The following is a 22,264-nucleotide window of genomic DNA, read 5'->3' on the forward strand; positions in this document are numbered from 1 at the left end:
CGCACACGGATGCCATCCGTGTTTTGCAGATCCGCATTTTGTGGACCGCAAAAAAGGCACAACGGTCGTGTGCATGAGGCCTAAAGTGAATGATTTTCCCAGTTTAGGGTTGATCGATCAGACTCTGAAAGGGTAAAGGGGTTGGACCATCGTGCACTTTGGTAGCGTATCGCTAGGATCAGCCACCAATGTCCGAAAGGTGCAGGTCCCACCTTTTAGACCCACACCTATCTCTAAAATCGGCCCTAGAAAGTAAGAGAGCGCGCAATGGGAATTCCAAAAAGAGCCAAGCAAGTGCATTCAGCTGTTTCTTGAACTCCCAAAGAAGTGAATGGAAAGAGCACAACAAAAGCATGGCCACCTCTCCATTCATCGCTCGGCTATTTCGGGCACTCCCATAGAAGAAAATTAAGAGTGGCCGTGCTTTGCTCAGGGTGCCTTCGTTCACCCCATTCTAGAGAAAAATGTGGATTCTGTGGTTGCTACATGGGAATGCACCCTTATTAACAGATTGCAGCCCTGCAAGCTGTGTCTCCCAGTTAGTTAACTTCTCTATTCAGAAAATACAAAGGCCTGAAGGTCAGGAGATATTTTTACACCGAAAGAATACTTTAGGTTGGAAACAAACTACCAGCAGATGTGGTTGAGAAATCGAAAGAAAGTGAATTAAAGCATGCCTAGGATAAACACATGTCTATCCGAAGATAAATAATGATATAAGGGAGGCTAGATGGACCATGAGGTCTTTTTCAGCCATCGGTCTTCTATGTTTCTATGAACATTGCTCTTCACATGCTGTCTTTCGATGTCAGCAATTTGGTGAGGATTCCACACCACAAAGCCACCAGTGACCATGTGAAGCCTGCCTCCTGCTGTTTCTGCTCCTTGTTTAAAGCCAATACCATGCTAAGAAACAACTTGTCTTTTCTTGATGCAGTGTCCAGACGGTTGCTGCTAGAAGCTACAGCTGGTGTCTGTTAGTGGTTTAGCTCTGATCAATCGAGCTTAGCTGCTAGTGGGTCCACAGCATTGGCATTCAGAAAATGAAGAAAAAAATCTGACCTGTGGTGTGCTTGGGTTGAAATCCGCAGGGAAAATTGCTGTGTACCCTAAACTATATTATACTTTATTAAAACTACAGGTCTTGGGATGCAGAGGAACGTGGCCTACAGCTGTTTCAGGTGGTCTCTCACTTTGTAAGGGTCTAATTCTCTTGTTTCATTGTTGACTCTCTCTGTTGTATCGATTTGCCTTGTGACTGGTTTACCAGCCCAGTGCATGCCGCATCGAGGTGCAGACCCATTGACTTCAATGGATCAACGATCTGCATATTGCAGCCAAAGATGAGACATGCCCTATCTTTGCAGCATGGACGCACAGACCCGGAAGTACATGGCAAAAAGGACATGGGGCCTAAAAGTATATTTAAAGGTTAACTGTCACATTTAGACCCTAATTTCAATTTTCATATATGTAGTTACTAATAACATGATATTCCAGAATCAGTTACTATTAGACTGACTTACCCCATATTTAATAAGATTCAGCCCATAGCAACCAGTCTGCATAAAACTGCTATTTCACTATTCAGTAAGATGGCCTCCACTGCCCTCCCCCTGAGGCTAATCCTGCCTGCCCTCACTAGCCAGTAACAATAGCCCCCCAAAAGTGTCAGTAACCACAGCCCTCCACCCTAAAGGGTTAATCTCCTGCAGCACAAAGGGGTCCTCTTACCACATGTTGCTTTCATTTATACACTGAGCAGACGGCAGATCTCCCTTCCCTGCTCTGCGCTGCTTCAACTCTGCATTCTCAAGCTCTGCTGAGTGAGGGAGCGTCTACCAAGCGCAGGGACAGGGAGAAGTGCACACAGCCCAGGCACTGTTATCAGCTGCTGGGGAGGACCTGGCTTTAATCATTTACTTACAGTCCCTGGCTGTCTGTAATCTGACCTTGCAGGCTGCGTGCTTCGTATAGTCGGACCATGCCCAGCAACCCTATTTTAAGCACAGGTAAAAGTAGGCAGTACAGGGAACAAAAATGTGGAATTAAGTGGTAATTTAATACACGGTGAGAAGTTGAAATAGGGCCACCAAGGTGATATTAATCATTACAATCCAATACTCAAAAAAAAAAATATATATACGACAGTTATACTTTAACTTACAGGAGGTTTAAAGTGGTTTAAGGCCTTTTGGTTCCTTGCCTGCTGTTAGTTCTCAGTTCTACTTTGAGTGGAAATTCTTGAAGAACTGAATCCTCATTGACCTGTACTGTGCTTCTGGCTTTCACCCGCTAACGGTTTTCTTATCTGTTCTTGAGCCCAATGCCCCTCCTGCCCCCTCATCAATAATTAAAGTGTGACTGTTCTTTCATACAAATCAAAGGTTTGGATTGGCGGGGGCCTGAGTACTGAGACCCCCACCAATCGCTAGAATGAGGAAAAAGAAGCACTTGAACTAATTTTCTGCAGGCGACAGACTCGAAACTTGGAATTTACCTTGAGCCCGTCTCCTTCAGTAGGGAGAGAGAGCGCTGTATGTGAACACTTCTTACACACTCCTCTTTCTAGCAATCTGGAGGTCTCAGAACACAGACCCCCACTGATCAAAAGCTTTGATATGTCTTTATGATATATGCAAAAAGACCTGGACGCCCACGGAAGACAACAGTGGTGGATGATCGCTGAATATTTGCCATGGTGAAGAGAAACCCCTTCACAACAGCCAACCAAGTGAACAACACTCTCCAGGATATAGGCGTATCAATATCCAAATCTACCATACAGGGAGTGCAGAATTATTAGGCAAATGAGTATTTTGACCACATCATCCTCTTTATGCATGTTGTCTTACTCCAAGCTGTATAGGCTCGAAAGCCTACTACCAATTAAGCATATTAGGTGATGTGCATCTCTGTAATGAGAAGGGGTGTGGTCTAATGACATCAACACCCTATATCAGGTGTGCATAATTATTAGGCAACTTCCTTTCCTTTGGCAAAATGGGTCAAAAGAAGGACTTGACAGGCTCAGAAAAGTCAAAAATAGTGAGATATCTTGCAGAGGGATGCAGCACTCTTAAAATTGCAAAGCTTCTGAAGCGTGATCATTGAACAATCAAGCGTTTCATTCAAAATAGTCAACAGGGTCGCAAGAAGCGTGTGGAAAAACCAAGGCGCAAAATAACTGCCCATGAACTGAGAAAAGTCAAGCGTGCAGCTGCCAAGATGCCACTTGCCACCAGTTTGGCCATATTTCAGAGCTGCAACATCACTGGAGTGCCCAAAAGCACAAGGTGTGCAATACTCAGAGACATGGCCAAGGTAAGAAAGGCTGAAAGACGACCACCACTGAACAAGACACACAAGCTGAAACGTCAAGACTGGGCCAAGAAATATCTCAAGACCTGATTTTTCTAAGGTTTTATGGACTGATGAAATGAGAGTGAGTCTTGATGGGCCAGATGGATGGGCCCGTGGCTGTATTGGTAAAGGGCAGAGAGCTCCAGTCCGACTCAGACGCCAGCAAGGTGGAGGTGGAGTACCGGTTTGGGCTGGTATCATCAAAGATGAGCTTGTGGGGCCTTTTCGGGTTGAGGATGGAGTCAAGCTCAACTCCCAGTCCTACTGCCAGTTTCTGGAAGACACCTTCTTCAAGCAGTGGTACAGGAAGAAGTCTGCATCCTTCAAGAAAAACATGATTTTCATGCAGGACAATGCTCCATCACACGTGTCCAAGTACTCCACAGCGTGGCTGGCAAGAAAGGGTATAAAAGAAGAAAATCTAATGACATGGCCTCCTTGTTCACCTGATCTGAACCCCATTGAGAACCTGTGGTCCATCATCAAATGTGAGATTTACAAGGAGGGAAAACAGTACACCTCTCTGAACAGTGTCTGGGAGGCTGTGGTTGCTGCAGCACGCAATGTTGATGGTGAACAGATCAAAACACTGACAGAATCCATGGATGGCAGGCTTTTGAGTGTCCTTGCAAAGAATGGTGGCTATATTGGTCACTGATTTGTTTTTGTTTTGTTTTTGAATGTCAAAAATGTATATTTGTGAATGTTGAGATGTTATATTGGTTTCACTGGTAAAAATAAATAATTGAAATGGGTATATATTTGTTTTTTGTTAAGTTGCCTAATAATTATGCACAGTAATAGTCACCTGCACACACAGATATCCCCCTAAAATAGCTAAAACTAAAAACTACTTCCAAAAATATTTAGCTTTGATATTAATGAGTTTTTTGGGTTCATTGAGAACATGGTTGTTGTTCAAAAATACAACTTGTCATAATACAGATGGACAATGACCCAAAACATAGCCAAAGCAACCCAGGAGTTTATTAAAGCAAAGAAGTGGAATATTCTTGAATGGCCAAGTCAGTCACCTGATCTGAACCCAATAGAGCATTTCACTTGTTAAAAACTAAACTTCAGACAGAAAGGCCCACAATCAAGCAGTAACTGAAAACTTCTGCAGTAAAGGCCTGGCCAAGCATTAAAGAGGAGGAAACACCGCGTCTGGTGATGTCTATCAGTTCAAAACTTCAGGCAGTCATTGCCAACAAAGGGTTTTCAACCAAGTCTTAGAAATTAACATTTTATTTACAATTATTTAATTTGTTCAATTACTTTTGAGCCCCTGAAATGAAGAGATTGAGTTTTAAAAATGCATTAGTTCCTCACATTTTATGCAATAATTTTGTTCAACCCACTGAATTAAAGCTGAAAGTCTGAACTGTGGTAATACACAGAACAAAAATTAGAAAAATTGTGTCTCTGTCCAAATATATATGGACTTAACTGTATAACGTTTTTTGAAGAACAGGGGCACTTTAACAGATGCATTATGTGTTCTTCTGTATACATGAGTGGCCATCAGTCAATGGTGAGGGGTGGAAGGAGGTAGTGTGTCTTCATAGGCCACCCGTTTTATTGTGTTTCTATAATTTTCTTTCTTTAATTTATACTGTGGTGGACGTTCTGTTTTTCTGTTACAGAGCTCGGATCGCCCTGCTTCCCTTCACATCTATAGAGTTAAAGGAGGAAATTCTGGCTATGTGCAGAAGCCACTAGGGGGAGCTTTGGAGCTTACTGAAGTTGTAGCTGTACAGTTCCTATTGAACTCAATGAACATTCATTATAGTTATTGGCTTGTAGGGTGCAGGAGGATGGGTGACAAACAAACGTAATTGTTTTGCCAGTAACTCTTTACTGTAATGGATGCGGTAAACACATTTAAACTGTAACAGGTTAGATATAAGTTGTGTATACGTATAGAACAATCTTTATGTCGCCCACAGCAGCAATTAGGATAATATAATGCTTGAATTGTCTTGGCAACTGAGTAATTACTTTTCAGTGAGCTGAGAACAGCTTCAGAGCAATATTGTGCCAGGCGCTTGTCTGGGGATGTCTGTCCTAGAGATGTGACTTGCCTCTGTATTGCACCCATGAGGCTGTAATTTCTTCTCTCGTGGCACTGAATCTCCACTCTGGCCGTTACAGAGCTATACACCTGGTGTCTGCACACATGTGCACACACTGGAGCGGTACTCTACTCCCACTTCCTGTCCAGACTGAATCTCCATTTTTGGCTGTCCTGACCAAGGATCTGTACCCTCTACTGGAGTTAGGATATGGCCACACCAAGTTTTTTGGACGAGGTTTTGAGGTAGATATGCCTGCAGCATTTTCTGCCAAAGCCAGAATGTAGAAGTCCTTCCTTTTATATATCGATTACTTTCTATCTGCCTCAAAACCTCATCCACAAAACTCTGTATGGCCGTACCCTTAGGGCCAGTTCGCACGACTGATTTAAAAAAGTTTTTTAATGCGGTTTTTGACGCAGTTTTGATGTTTTTTTTTATTTAACCAATGGGTGTTCACTTCACTGCAAAACTGATTTTTCCGCTTGAGGTTTTTGATACAGATTTGCGCCAAAAAATGCACAGAAAACGCACACAAAAAACATGGACTTACATGGAGTGGTTTCTTCTGCTTCCTAGTCATTTCAATGGGAGATTCAGCTGTGATTCTGCCCCAAGATAGGCTATGCTGCTTCTTTTTTACATGTGTAAAAAAACAAATAAAAACAAGCGCTGCCTCACATTGAAATAAATGGGAGGCTGTTTTAAGGCGTTTTTGGAGCTGATTTTGAGGCAGAAATGCTCCAAAATCAACACTAGTGATGAGCACGAAGTGAGCTTTGGATCCTAGATCTGAAGTTGCTTCACTCAAAACATCGGCTTAATGCTGTACAGAGATCCATCTCCGTAAAATGTACGGCCTCCGACAAGGCGAGGTCAGTTTTTTCTGAAGCCTCGCAAGACTTTGGTCAATACCTTTTTGGTATTTGATTTTTAAACTGAAAAAACATTTTAAAACTTGGATTTGAACTCTGCTTTGGTTCCGACTGGTACCTCGGCTCTCCGTACAGCATTAAACCGAAGTTCTGAGCGAAGCGACTTCGGATCTTGCATCCGAAGCTCGCTTCGCTCATCACTAATCAACAGCAAAAAACTCAGTGTGAACTGGCCCTTTAGAAAGCAGCGTTTCCGTATGTTACAAGCCGATCAACATCCAGCCTCCAAAAAAAGCCAAGTGGAGCCGTTCATCGCCTCGGCTGCTTTGTGCTACTATTTGACACAGGTCTCAAATGTCGGAGCCCCACAGATCCGACATTCTGTACTCAGTCTTTATGAGCAGCCCCTACTTGATCGTTATTTTTGTGTATTTGGAGCCAATTTGGGTGCCAATCTTTCCAGCTGTAGGATATTTACTCAGTATATCAATATCGAGTGATTGGGCAACTATTCATCTCTGTTGTATTGGGTTTGTATTACACTCTTTGTCTCCTTTTACGTAATTGATTCCGTGTCATGTTTTATATGTTAAACACCGATAGGGAGCTGCACCAGTAGATAGAAAACAATGAGCGTAATTCTCACCGTATCTAGCATGGGTTCTGAAGTTTCGGAGGCAGAAGCCACTTGCAGCACTGGTAAATAAATAGAATATGTTTTATTCTGCCAGGTAATAGACATTTCAGGCAAATAATTGTGTGTAGATAATGGAAGCCAGCGCCGTTTATCCGGTAGAAGTCTGCTTCGCACACATTATAACGAAACTGTCACAAACCCTCGTTTCCAGAAGGCGTGAAGCTAGCAGAGATTTCTGGAGGTTCATTTTGTCAACTAGCAGGGGGCAACAGGCGCGTTTATTTCTTTTTGTTGATCCCTTCCATGAAGGAGATGATACTTTCATGTTTTGCTGTTGAAAAATCATATTTGGTTGTTTTTGAGTATTGTAAAGAGCCGGGCAGATCCAAAGGCCAAGTAAGTAGCTGACGACTCCTAGATTTCACAGAAATGTCAGCGTTTTAAACCATTGGAATAATTGTCCTGGATGTGATAGTCACATCACTGCATAAATGAGCTGCCCACAGGGATAATGGAGGAGATCTCTTAAATTTATTGCGCTGCGCGCAGCGCGGCGGGTTCCTTCACCAGTGCAGCATAAGGTCTATTCATTCATTAGGAGGACACACGTCTGGTTGATGAATATGACGTGGAATTCAAACTACTGCAGATGATTAAAACTTGTTAGAAGAGTCACAAGAAGCTAGTCTCTGAAGGGCCTGCCAGCTTTTCCTCACGCCTTTTTGCAAACATATTGCCGCGCTGCACACGACCACGCCGTGTTTTGCGGTCCGCAAATTGCAGATCCACAAAACACGGATGCCGCTGATTATGTAAATGCTTATTGTCCACAAAATGGACAAGAATAGGAGGACATGTTCTTTTTTTTTTTTTTTTGTGTGTGGCCACGTAACGGTGCAACCCATGCGAACAATCCACATCTTTTGCGGTTGAAGATAAATGAATCGGTCTGCACCCGAGCTGCAAGAAATGCGGCTTGAATGCGGACCCAAACAACGGTCGTGTGCATGAGCCCTAAAGCAGTGGCTTCAGGAATATGGCTTAAATGGAGTGTTAAAGTTGCCCCAGTATTCTAAAGGCCACTATACACTGCTCAGATGATTGTCGGGGAGAAAAAAGCGTTCCTTCTTTGCAGCAGTCTCCTCCATAGTATGGGGAGGAGCGGTCGCTAATGTTATCTCTCGTCCCAATACAGAATCATTGTTAACTGGCAGCAGAGTTTTGTTTAGACGGCACGATCTGCTGCCGGCAAACTTTAGGTGACCACAGAAACGATCTTATTACCCGATGAATGAGCATTTCGCTCGTTAATTGGGTATGTCATCGGGTAAGCAGCGGCAGATTATCGCTAACGAGCGTTCCTAATAAAGGGACATTAAGAGCCCATTTACGCAGGCTTATAATCTGTCCATAACCAGCGCGATCGACAATATGGCAACTGATTGTCTCATGTATACTTCTGTTTATATGGAGCAATTGCAGTGAGTATGCGTGGATGAATGATTGTTCATGTGATCTTTCTTCTCCATGCAGTTTGCATTATGGTCGGCAGCGCATGCATACCTGTTTACCTGAAGGGATGCGCTGCAGACAAACAGTGGTTTTATGTCCGTATAGAGGATGCAATCTTTGACGAGCGAGCATTCTCTTTTGTCGCTCGATCAGTGCCCATGTTTATACAGGACAAGTATCATTCAGGCAATCATTGGTCCATGCGAATGGACTATTAGCTAATGGTCTCCAACTTGCTTTGAGAGTCACATACTGTGTTGTGTCTGCATGCCAGGTGTGGAAGCACTAGTGATTTTAAAGGGATTGTTCCAGGAAAACTGGGGGTGGGAGTCGTGGTCATGACCCTTTCTAACAAGAGGTGGCTGTGGGCAGACTTGAGCTGTCCATGTATTACACCGATGGACATTAATCTTCTGCAAGGGAAATGTCTGGGGATGCCGGCTTCCCCCACCAAAATCAGCTCTTTCTGGTGTTGTTGGGAATTGGTCGTTTGGTGCTTGGTAGCTGTACCGTTAGAAACTGCAAATCAGAAGATCACGTTGGTGGAGTCAATGAACTTTGATCTTTTTCATATGCATGTTCAAATCCATATTCATGTCCCTGAGGTGTGATGTTGTAGGAGTTGGAGCTGATTTGACTTAAAGGGGTTATCCAGGAAGAGATATTTATGACTTGTCCTCCGGATATGTCGTCGGTATCAGATCTGCCGTTGTCTCCACACTCAACTGTATAATAGCTAAACATGGTGTATGTTCCGGTGGTGCCCATTACTCCCTTTCACAGAGAGTTTTAATAAATGTAAACCCACCCATTACACGGCTCACCATTTTTGGTGACCTAACATGTCCATTAATAATAGTGGTTCGATGCTCTTATATGTTTGCTTTGATTGTATGTTATAAAGCTGTTTTCCTTGTTGCAGGGAGCTGGTTCACATTTTGACACACATCGGACAAGCACTTCACCAAGCCAAGCTTCAGTTCATTCTGGTTATCCCTCCTGCAGTAGCGCCAGGGTAAGTAAACCCGTCATTTTTCACCCATTTTTATTATAGTAGCCCATAGGCAGACACAGATTGTGTAATCGCACCACACGTGGATTGGGTGGACTTAGTTGGTTCGGATCACAATGTTTTGCATTTTATTTCCCTGCCAGTTGGGTACTGGGCATTGTACAAAACCAGAAGTCACAAGATGAAACATAACTCCTTAAAGGGGTTTTGTCACTTCAGGAGCTGAACCCGGACATAACCCCTTCTTCACTCATCCAGCATGAATAAGTGGAGGATCAGAGCATTTCATGCTCTCCTTTGCCTTGTGCTGCATCACGCAGGTTAAGGGATTTTTCTTTACCTTCGGTGACGTACCGGGTCTCAGCATGGGTATGCTAGGCGGAGGTTTCCGCGTAGCAGTGAGCCCGTTGACGTCACCGGCATTAATGGGTGGTCCTTAGTGCTGTCCTTGCCTGTAAAACAGCCTAGGACAGCGTAGGGTTGAGCAGTAAGCCAGTGCCAGCGATATTCCACGGTATTAGGAAACAGCGATATGGCGATATTGCTGTTTTCTAATAACCGTGGTATTTTGTGACGTCATAGAAGCAGTCACATGTGCACTGACAGCTTCTAAATCTGTGCCCACCCCGCCCCTGCATCCTGCATAATAGTACTCAAAACCACATTACTGCCTGCAGCGGCCGCCCCGGCTCCTCCTAGCTCCCCATATTCATGTCTCCGCCCAGCGTCGTCGGAATTGGATAACAGCAGAGGCGAGCACAACAGCCAGGCGGGAAAAGTCTCTCCCAACTCCCACACACAGAGTTTGGCCTGCGAGGAGTGAGAGAGACAAGACCTTCATATAGAATAGAACCGGCCCGGGTGTCATACATAAAGGTGCTCTGTCTGTCTGTCTTCTGCGGCCCTGTGGCCTGGTCCTTCCTGTCTGCCTGCAAACTGCAGTCTGCGCACTGATCTATAATAGCAGGCATTATGGATTAATGAGTCCTCCATACATGAGCAACATGACATTATTATACTGAGGGGGGGGGGGGGGGGGGGCAAAACTTGTTTATACAGTATAATGTCTCCTTGTGGCTGCCCCATACAGTATAACGTCTCCTTGTGGCTGCCCTCATACAGTATAACGTCTCATCGTGGCTGCCCCCATACAGTATAACGTTTCCTTGCGGCTGCCCCCATACAGTATAACGTCTCCTTGTGGCTGCCCCCATACAGTATAACGTCTCCTTGTGGCTGCCCCATACAGTATAACGTCTCCTTGTGGCTGCCCCCATACAGTATAACGTCTCCTTGTGGCTGCCCCCATACAGTATAACGTCTCCTTGTGGCTGCCCCCATACAGTATAACGTTTCCTTGCGGCTGCCCCCATACAGTATAACGTCTCCTTGTGGCTGCCCCCATACAGTATAACGTCTCCTTGTGGCTGCCCCCATACAGTATAACGTCTCCTTGTGGCTGCCCCATACAGTATAACTTCACCTTGTGGCTGCCCCCATACAGTATAACTTCACCTTGTGGCTGCCCCATACAGTATAACTTCACCTTGTGGCTGCCCCCATACAGTATAACGTCTCCTTGTGGCTGCCCCCATACAGTATAACGTCTCCTTGTGGCTGCCCCCATACAGTATAACGTCTCCTTGTGGCTGCCCCATACAGTATAACTTCACCTTGTGGCTGCCCCCATACAGTATAACTTCACCTTGTGGCTGCCCCCATACAGTATAACTTCACCTTGTGGCTGCCCCCATACAGTATAACTTCACCTTGTGGCTGCCCCATACAGTATAACTTCACCTTGTGGCTGCCCCCATACAGTATAACGTCTCCTTGTGGCTGCCCCCATACAGTATAACGTCTCCTTGTGGCTGCCCCCATACAGTATAACGTCTCCTTGTGGCTGCCCCATACAGTATAACTTCACCTTGTGGCTGCCCCCATACAGTATAACTTCACCTTGTGGCTGCCCCCATACAGTATAACTTCACCTTGTGGCTGCCCCCATACAGTATAACGACTCCTTGTGGCTGCCCCCATACAGTATAATTTCTCCTTGTGTTTTTTTTTTCTTTTAAATGGATATTTCATATATCAAAAATATTCAGACGATAACGATATTAAGAAATTTATCGCGATAACGATATATATTGTGATAAATTTCTTAATCGTTATCGTCTGAATTATTTTGATATCATCCAACCCATTATAGACCACCCATCAGTGCCGATTATGTCTACGGGATCACTGCTAGGCGGAAGCCTCTACCTAGCAGTGTGAGAATGTAAACAAGCCACCACTGGCCTACCACATACAGGTGCAAGTCCGAGAGAGCTGCTCTATTTGTTAGGGGCTTTCTGCTCTGGTCCATGAAAGTGGGGCCCCAAACAAAGGGACCCACCTCTGTAATGTCCATACGACCCTGAAAAAAAAAAACTTCTTGACTTGCAGTATTTTTACAGAGAAGGGGATGTGTCATAACTTGTCAGATTTGGCAGGTTTGGACTCCTTTTTAGGCGTTTGTAGACCACTGTGTTCTGCTGCTGCATTTTGTCGCCCTATACGCAGCTTTTCTTACTCCCATATACAATATGACATTTCTTCTGCAGGTATGAGTGATGTAGAGGCATGCATGCCGCCCATGACCTGCCTTTCTGTCAGATGAATGCAGTTGCTGTGTGGGCTGCTTATCTGTGATAACCGATAAAACCTGTGACCCACGCTTTCTGCGGGTGCCTCCTAATTATGTTATCCTACAGTTCCCTTTAGGCTCTTGGTAACGGTCCGGAAAATCCATTACTGCGCTTATTTTCCATTTAATAGCCGCGCACCATATTTCCCTAAGGCTTTGCTGATGTACCCCCCCCTAACGCTTTCAGTTGCTCCGTGTCCTTCTAAGTCTATACTGCTGCTCGCTGCCTTTATTTCATTGCATATTACGAGAGCTATTTTTTACTTGACCAGTTCTGATCTTCCCTGATTTTCACAAAACACACAACGAGGGACATTTATCAAGACTGGCATACCCACATGCCAGTCTGGATCTCCCTGCGCTGGCATGAGATGCGCCTAATTTATTAAGAAGCAGATGCCTTTTAATAAATTAGGCGCATCTCTGCCCTGCCGTGCACCAGAAATTTGAAGTCTACGCCAGACCTCTGTTATAACTTCAGCCAGTTTTTGGCGAAAGCTACGATAAATCTGTCTGGTAGTGCAAAGCCTTGCCCCCTTTACTTTTTTTTTTCAAACTTTTTAATAAATGTCTCTCAATCTGTCACTTTGCGTAAGCAGAGTGGAGGAGATTTATTAAAACTGGTGTAAAGGAAAATTGGTTTAGTTGCCAAAAACCAATGAAGAACCCCAAGACCCCACCTCAAATGTGTACTGAGATCCCTTCTTTACTAAAAGCTTAGGGCTCCTTTTACATGAGTGCCGATCGATGACATAACAAGTTGATCGCTGGTCTTTTAACTGTATTTATATTTAGCAGTCATCGTAGGACGTCTACAGACATGATTTACATGGGACAATGATCGTGAACAGAAATACCAAAAAAGTAATATTTGCCAACACTCCAGGAAGAAAGTAGACCTCCTAAACTCCCAGAATAGTTGGCAAATCCCCCAGTGCCGTATAATCCTCCTGGCACCTCCTATAAAGCAGCCTTAACATTGTAGCATTGGCATGCTGCATCATCAGACTCCACTTGAATGTCCAAACACACATTGGGGTGGGATCTATGGTAAAGGGGGAATGGTCTAAGAAAAGGGTTGTGCCAATGGGCAAAAATTTGACAAAGCGATTCATGCGCCACACCCTCCAGCCACCCACTTCTGAAAAGATGGCAAGTACGATGAAGGTTCTTTCAGCTGATCTTTGGCCTATTAAAAAGCTGTGTCTGGACAATGCCGGGAATTGTCCAGACACAAACTGGAGCATGCATCAGTTTGTGTCCGGCCGATCCTCCGCATTGTGTGCCAGAATGCACACATATCGCCACCGGACCCCATTATACTTAATGGGGCTGGCTGGCATTCTGTCGGCGTCCAGCAGGCTGGATCTGGAGAATTCTCTGCTGGAACAGCCTGCCAGAATTTACACAGCAGGTGTGAAACTAGTCTAAGACAGGCTGCCTGCTCACTGAAGAAGGATCATATTACATCATTCCATAGTCTGTGGAGAGGGGATGGGGAGGAGCAGTGAGCAGCAGAATGAAAAACCTGAGACCCATGCATCATTTCTATATGCTGCTTCTGAGTAAGTGATATATGCTGCTCTGAGAGAGATAGGGAGCAAAATCTGCTGTCGTCATGTGTATTCTGTGGGCAGACATCAATACAGCTAGTCTCCATTCCCCATCTCAGGGACATATGGAGATGCAGTATGCAAAGGAGAAAGCTGCTAAAAAAAATGGCAGATCTATCTATAATATTTTGCCACCACACATGTACAAAAAAGCACACAGAAGTTTCTGTATGCTTTAGCCAAAAAAAAAAAAAAAACATTGCTGTGGTCCAGCTGTATGCCCTCTAGTCCCTCAAATTCTCAACCTTTGGTACTTGTACCACAGGAGGTACCCATAGATTCCATGGGAGGAATTTATCATTCCTATCAGCCCAACTTTTTGTTGGCAAGTCACAAACGGCATATTTTACAACTTTTTAAATACCACTTACAAAACATTTTTGCGCAAGTAGCATTTCTCCGCTGCCCCTGCCACTTTACCGAAAATGAGGTGTGGCAGGGAGGGGGCAGGGCCAGCTGGTATAGATTACAGGTAAGGCTCATGGACTTACAGATCTTCGCCTAATTTATGAAGAGGCGTGCACTTCATCATGAATTGGGCAAATCTTCTGGTAGGGGAGATCATTTTAAGATACATTCCCCCCAGTGTCTTTTTACTGTGCTTTTAGTAGGTGTAGCACAATGGGAGTACCTTTTTTTTGTAATTGATTTGAGTGTTTAGGAACATTAAGAAACACTGGTCTAGACAATTTTCTGCTTTCATTTATATAGTTCTAGAAAGAGCGCGAGTTAATTGACAAAATTATGGCTTCCTGCATCTGCCACTAGAGGGAGCTGAGCCGCTCACCGAGTTTATCATAAAACACTTTCTGGGGATTTGGAGCTCTGTATCAGATAATAAAGATACAGGTATAGCAGTGGGGTACCCAGGTTAATTAAAACTCCAGTGTCAGGCAGCAGTGTGTTAAAAAGTGTGTCTGTAAATGTCAAAATGATGTTCTGCAGTAGAGCTAGGGCAGGACACAAAGCAAAGAGAAAAGCTCAATGTGACAATCCACACTGAAATTATGACGAATGAAAATCATTTTTTATACGTATTCTGTTGAACTCGACTGTGTCTGGGGAGGAGAGAAATAATGTTTTTAATATATTGTGCGTTAAAGAGGACCAGTGTCGCCTCTCCCAACATGTCTGTACTGTAATGTACCAAATTACCATGACCATTCTGAAGCATCTATACTTCTTTGCCTCGATGTTGTGCCGTTCCTCAATTATTCCTTCCATTAGTTTACTAATATATTCCCACCTAGTTGTTACCAGTTGGGAGTGTGTCACTGCGCAGTCTGACACTATCCAGTCGGTGCTACCAGTGTCATACTGCAGGGACACACGCCCAGTTGGGGATTAATTCACAGACTTCTCGTAGGAATGGCACAACACAAAGTAATAGGAATAGAACTGAAACACGTCATGATAGGCGACCAAAATATCTTCTTTCTAGATCTTAGTGTTTGCTCTTTGGATTTCTTTCATTTTATAAGGCTCGGGTTACATGGAGACGCTTTGGAGCTCTACCGATTGATTTTAACCATTCAATGACCGTCTGCAGTCCTTAGGATTATGTGTCCTGTAACCAATTTTATCCATCTAGATGGCAGCGGTACAGTAACTCAGTAGTTAGAATGAAGTCTATGTGATCATGGTGTAAAATCCATAGAAGGGTTTTGGGTAATTGTCCTAATGCCTCATATGGATAGTAACGTCAGTTTTTGAGCTCGATTGATGTAATTCTAGGTGGATTGAGCCCGTAGAGTATAATCGTATATACTCAGCCGCTAGAAGTTATTACGCCCACTTTGCAGGATGACTCACCTCATTAGCTGCATACAAATAGCTGTCAGTGGCAAGAACTGCTTGTTATCACTGCTAGTGTAATCCGGGATCATTAGCAGCCAATATTCTGCGATTCTACACTGAAACCTGACACGGGATTCCGTTGCACATGCGACGCTCCGTGCTCCCCAGGTTGTAGATGGCAAATCCCTTCTTTTTTTTTTTTAGGTTGCATATTGCTCTCTTGACATCTACGTTTGACAGCCTGTTTTTTTAGACAGCCTCCCTGATGGTTAGCTCTTTACAGGGTATCCTGCTTTTTTGTAACTCCCAGTAATCCTCTGTAACCTGTCAGCAAGCGTTCACTTTTCCTGCAGCGCCACCACAGGTGTAATTAAGCATTATGCAGTTCCTATTTAAGGCCTTGTGCCCGCAACCGTATCCATTTTGCTGTCTGCAAATTGCGTATGTTCAACATACAGATGCGGTTCGCGTGCCGTCTGCATTTTTTGTGTGTGGATCCACTGACTTAATGGGTCTGTGGTATGCATTGTGAGGCCATAGTCTTTATTTTTGCGGAAGGGACATGCGGAAAGCATATGGGTGATCTGTGTGCTTTCCGCATCCGTATGTCTATTCTGAAAAGGGATAGAACATGTGCACCACAGAGCCATTGAAGACAATGGATCCGCACAAGATGCAACATGGACTGTACCCGTGTCTTGCGGATCCATAGAAATGAATGAGTCCTTGCGTGATCTGCTAAAATGCAGATCGGATGCGGAAGAAAAATATGGTCATGTGAATGAGGCCTAAATGAGTATATGGTGTTGTATAGATGTGAATTACGTATTTCTTAGTAGCAGGGTCATCATAGTCATAGAAGTAGTCTGCTTAAGGGTCCATTCACATGTCCGTAGAATGGGTCCGGATCCGTTCCCCAACATTGCGGAACGAATCCGGACCCATTCATTTTCTATAGGGCCGGAAGAGATGCGAACAGCACACAGTGTGCTGTCCACATCCGCATTTCTGGAGCGCAGCCCTTATCTTCTGATCCGTTTCTCCCGAAAAAAATAGAACATGTTCTATTCTTGTCCGCAATTGCAGACAAGAATAGGCAGTTCTATGGGGAACGCCGGCCAGGTGTTTCGCGGATCCGCAATACACTACGGACGTGTGAATGGACCCTAAAGGGGTTTTCCAGGCTCCTGATATGGATTACCTATCCTCAGGATAGGTGAATAAAATGTGATCGGCGAGGGTATGAAACCCCCACAATGAGCTGTATCCTGCAGCCTCCGGTGCTGAAACTATGTCTTTGAGGGCTCATGCACACGAGCGTCTGTGCCCCGTGTCCTCCAAGACCCTCACCAATCAGACATGAATGACAGGATAGGTCATCAATATTGGAAACCTGTTATGCGAACATTGATTTTCTAAGCTTTGTTGTTGATGTTAAAGGGGTCCTCTCACTTCAGCAAATGGCATTCATCATGTACAAGGCACTTACTAATGTACTGTGATTGTCCATATTGCCTCCTTTGCTGGCTGGATTCTTTTGTTCATCACATTGTCAGGAAGCTGCGGCACACACCGGAGCTCTGGTGAGCGCAGTGACCTCCCGGCAGCTTACCAATCACAGCACTGTACATCGACTTGTGAATGATAAACGTCAATATCACTGACCTAAGAAGGGGCCACGTCACTCACTGAGCGCCTGACCTCATCTAACAGCGGCGGATCGGATATTGATTTACCTATCCTGAGGATAGGTCATCAGTATCTATTCCTGGACAACCCCTTTAAGTGAATATACGTTTTAATGAATCTTTCACCACAAAACTGCGTATCAGTCTGCTCCGCTCCTCCTGCTCTCTAACCTGCTGCCCACAGATAGGACTGTATGTATAACATACCGGGTTTCATTGAATTGAAGGAATGGTAGATGCAGTTTGTTGAAACAGCAGCATAGGATCTCCAGATCTTCGTGTATACGGTACACCCTGTCATTATTTTTTCAGTTCCTCCATCATAAATATTAAAGAACTGATATTTGTGTTACTGCTTTTTAAGTATTTCATTGAAGATGCATATGCACATGAAAAATGATACCCATGAGGAACATCCACCTCCTTTCCAAGTAGCGGTTATATTTCCCGCAGTCACTTCTACCCCCTCATTGCCAGGGAAGTAATTCCGTGTAATTCCCTTTGGCGTATGTGGAATACTCTGTTATTTGTTTCCAAAATGTCAATTACCTCTAATACCCACAGCCTAGAAGTTCACGGACAAGGTGAGAAAAGCATCTCTGTCGGATGCCTCCAGCAGAGTCTGAGGGTTAAAAGCATCAATAAACCGTGGAGACGTTGATTGGAGCCTGGACCGTTCTGCTCCGTCCGCCCCTCTCCTCTGTGATGTGCACCGCTCAGAGGGAAGTCCATTAAGCTGTCCGTGGACTCTGCGAATAACCTTTAGCAGCGCGACAGCCCTCCTCTCACCTCTGCTCAATCCAGGGAGATAAAACGCCGGCCCCCGTGTTTGATCATCTCCCTTTTCTTCAAACAGATTAGAAACGATTCCAGTTCAGGGCTTTGGAAATTGATTTCCTTCTCTTCTCTCCGTTCCAGTTGACGAGTGACCCCTCACTGCTCCCGTGTCTTCTTTTTTTTTGGTAATTTTTTTTATTTATTTTCAAGCCTTTTGTGTCCTATCATTAATTGTCCCTCGTCATCCGCTGTTCGGCCCCTTTCCACTCTCTCGTTTCTGGCCATTTTAATCACGTCGTAAGTCTGAGAAGCAAAAGATAAATCCGTTGTCTCAACTGGAATTTTGAGCACCATCCTGGGGCGACGCGTTAAGCAGATAGATAATAGTTGGCGCATTGCATTGACACACATATTGATGAAGGGCATCTTTGATTTAAGAAATTGTTGACTTTACGGAGGATCTTAACAAGCACCTGACAGCAGGGTCAAACCTATTAAGCCAGGCATGCCATCTGGTGGGGTTGATCCTGCCATTTAAAATTATACCTGTCTTATAAAAATCAGTTGCAGCATTCCCGAGAAAAAATACTGTTATTCTTTGTGCAACTAAGGGCTTCAGTGCACCGAGGGGCGGGGTCAGCACCGGAAGCAGGAGGAGCCGGAGGGGAACAGAGGGTCTAGGCCCCACCCATCAGTGCATTGAAGACCTCATTTTAAGACGGAGCAAAAGTCTTTTTTTCTCAGGAACGCTGCAACCAATTTTTACAAAACAGGTATTGTTTTAATCAGCAGGGACAACCCTACCGAGCAGTGTGCTTGGTTTAATAGGGTTGATTTGGATGACAGATCCACAAACTATTTCTTCTGCTGAGTCTCTGGTTGGCAACCATTATGGCTGCCATTACACCCCCTGCTAGGGATTTTCAGAAATCTTTCCTAGAGTATTTGATCACAATTTTACGTGTCCTGTGATCCTCACTCTGGTACCCATTGTATAGCTTGGCAGGTTTGCCGTTTAGAAGTCCATGAAAGCATGGTGACAATCCTAGTGGAACCTGTTATGGCCTTATTTCTTTATTGCCAGTTTTCCCAGAAATGGATATTACCCGGGAATGACTGAAAAGAGGAAGATAACCCAACAGATTAAGTTTTTTATTATTAAATAAAAGTAAACTGTATTAACTCTATGCTATGGAACAGATCTACTACCGCACTTTGAAGGGAATCTGTCAGCCGTTTTGATAATGCTAAACTGTTGACAGCCCTAAGTAGGGACTGGGAGAACAGTACAAACATACTGTTTTGGGAGACTTTATCATCAGGAGTAGTGAGAATATAAACTTTTATTCTGCCAGATTGTGCTCCTTGGATGCAGTGGAGGCCAAGCTTCACTCTACATTGAGCAGCTGCAGCCCCTCCAATCTCTGTTGAGAGTCACAGCTGTCGTTGGCTTCTGGTTGGATACTACAAAGCATAGGGAGAAGCTGTGGAAAGCACTTCACAATGTACTGTAGCTCTGCCTCCTGGACACTTAGGGATCAAAATGTGGCTGAATAAAAGTTCATATTCTCACTACTCCTGATAAAAGGAACACAAAAGGTATGTTTGTACTGCCCTCCCATACTTAGTGCTGTCAGCAGTTTAGCATGTTACAAACTGCTCACAGACCCCCTTTAAAGGTAACTTGTCCCCAACTTTATGCTACCTACCCTTACTGAGAGCAGCATAACCCTGTAACAGATGCACTGATTTCAACAGTCTACCACTTACCTGCTGGTTTAAAGTAGAGAAGCAGAGAATGAAATCCATGGGAGATCCATATTGTGATCTGCATGTTGCTCATTCAGATTTGGCAGAATCTAATCTAATAACTATTGTATCGTATCTAATAAATACTATTTAATTTCTAATTATTAGCTGCCTGACTTCACCTTTCATAGTAACTTATGGAGATTGGAGTTCTTCTGGGTGACTGAACAGAAAAAAATCCATCTCGACACATAGGTCACAGCATGTTGGATAGATGACTGTGTATATAGTGCTATTGTATATAGCTGACATTAGGTATCATTTGGCAAATCTGAATGTTACAGTATTGGCATACATAGATGATTGCACGGTTAGGATATGCTGCATACAGATTTTACCATTGATTTTGCTTCAGCTATGCCTCAATATTTCACCCTTGGTCTCCTTTGACAATCTGCAGCATACTCTAAAATCTGTTCAGATTCCCTTCACTACATGGGAACGGGATTTTGAAAACTAGTTTTGTAGTTAGTTATAACAAGCACTGGCGTATATATTTAATGGAGGAAGACCATGTGACTGGTATGGCGCCTGGTGGGAGGAAGAGACCCAGCACTGAACTTCTTTCCCACATGAAATCACTAGTTTTTTGTACAGCTGCCACTAGGGGGGGCTCATTGCATAAACATTATTACAGTAACTATATAAATTCCTATGCACTGCGCTCCCCCTAGTGGTGGCTGCAAGCAGCCAGTTTTGTAATATGTTATGAGAAGACAAGCAGTGATTTAGTTTTGTATGGGGAGATTTATTCATGTATATACAGCAGTTGTCTGGTTTAAAATGAAACAAAAATTGAGAAATATTCTGTGAATTATGAAGCACCCGTTTCACTTTTTTATGAGATAGAAGTCTGATTAAGTGGGTGAGGCAGAAGGCGACTTCTTTTTATTACAATTTTCAATTACAATTTCTTCTAAACAATGAGAAAAACCCTTAAAATTATTAGAGATCAGCAGCTTTTCATTCTGGGTTTCCTGGGTGTGTTTGATGCACATATTCCAGGAAACTGGGTGGGAGGAGGAATCCTGCATTGCACTTCCTCTCTTCCTGACATCAAAGCACTGATACAGCTGTCACTAGGGGGAGCTCAATGCAAAGACATTATTACAGTAACTGTATAAATTCCTATGCACTGCGCTCCCCCTAGTGGTGGCTGCAAGCAGCCAGTTTTGTAATATGTTATGAGAAGACAAGCAGTGATTTAGTTTTGTATGGGGAGATTTATTAATGTATATACAGCAGTTGTCTGGTTTAAAATGAAACAAAAATTGAGAAATATTCTGTGAATTATGAAGCACCCGTTTCACTTTTTTATGAGATAGAAGTCTGATTAAGTGGGTGAGGCAGAAGGCGACTTCTTTTTATTACAATTTTCAATTACAATTTCTTCTAAACAATGAGAAAAACCCTTAAAATTATTAGAGATCAGCAGCTTTTCATTCTGGGTTTCCTGGGTGTGTTTGATGCACATATTCCAGGAAACTGGGTGGGAGGAGGAATCCTGCATTGCACTTCCTCTCTTCCTGACATCAAAGCACTGATACAGCTGTCACTAGGGGGAGCTCAATGCAAAGACATTATTACAGTAACTGTATAAATTCCTATTCACTGAGCTCCCCCTAGTGGTGGCTGCAGGCAGACAGTTTTGTAATGTATTTTGCGAAGGGAAGCTGTATGGTGAAGATTTATTGATGTATTTATGGCAGTTGTCTGAATATTCTGTTCAGAATGACTGCCTTATTTTAGGACACTTGTTTAACTTTTTGTGACATAGAAGTCAGTGGGTGAGGTCGAGGACGACTTCTTTTTATTGCAATTTTTAATTAAAATTTCTTCTGATCAATAAAAAAAAAAACAACTTAAAATCATCAGAAAGTCTTCGGCTTTGGGTTCTGCATTGCCTGGGTGTGTTTGGATGGGACACAATTTAGCAGTGGGATCCTATAAGGTTTGTGTACGTCCCTGACAACTAGCCATAGATCTCCACTGTTGCGCTCACCGACTGCACTGTGATATCAATGGTTATGATGTGATCTATGAATCCTATGGGAATAAAGCAATAAGATTGACATGTGAAGGACAAAGGGTGACGGCATAAATGAATCGGCGTGCAGTCAGTGATGGATCGAAGTATCTAGCCCGGCAGATCTTCTTTACCACATGATAGATGACCATCTGCTCGTAAACACATTTGTATTCCGCTGTCACATCCACTAACTTTCCTCCTTGTTTTTGTTCTTCCATCATATGTGGAAATACGTCATTGACCACAAATGCTTTGATATGAGAGACGTCCATGCGATGTACACATGAAGCTACGACGCTTTCCTCTGACTCGTCCTGTACCTACAGACCCTGAAGGTCACGCTCCGGTGACATATTTTTTGATCATTTTAATGGCAGGCATGGAC

General features: G+C 43.8%; 1 protein-coding gene across 1 annotated transcript in view; it reads left to right on the plus strand.

The window, feature by feature from the left end:
- CHID1 (chitinase domain containing 1) overlaps positions 1-22,264 on the plus strand; it is a 478,064-nt gene that overhangs the window by 98,320 nt on the left and 357,480 nt on the right. The window contains exon 8 of the mRNA XM_044269966.1: positions 9,385-9,477. Coding sequence (XP_044125901.1) covers positions 9,385-9,477 — 93 coding nt within the window. The remainder of the gene's footprint in view (positions 1-9,384; positions 9,478-22,264) is intronic.

This window comes from Bufo gargarizans, chromosome 10 (genome assembly GCF_014858855.1).
Source record: "Bufo gargarizans isolate SCDJY-AF-19 chromosome 10, ASM1485885v1, whole genome shotgun sequence".
Taxonomy (NCBI): domain Eukaryota; kingdom Metazoa; phylum Chordata; class Amphibia; order Anura; family Bufonidae; genus Bufo; species Bufo gargarizans.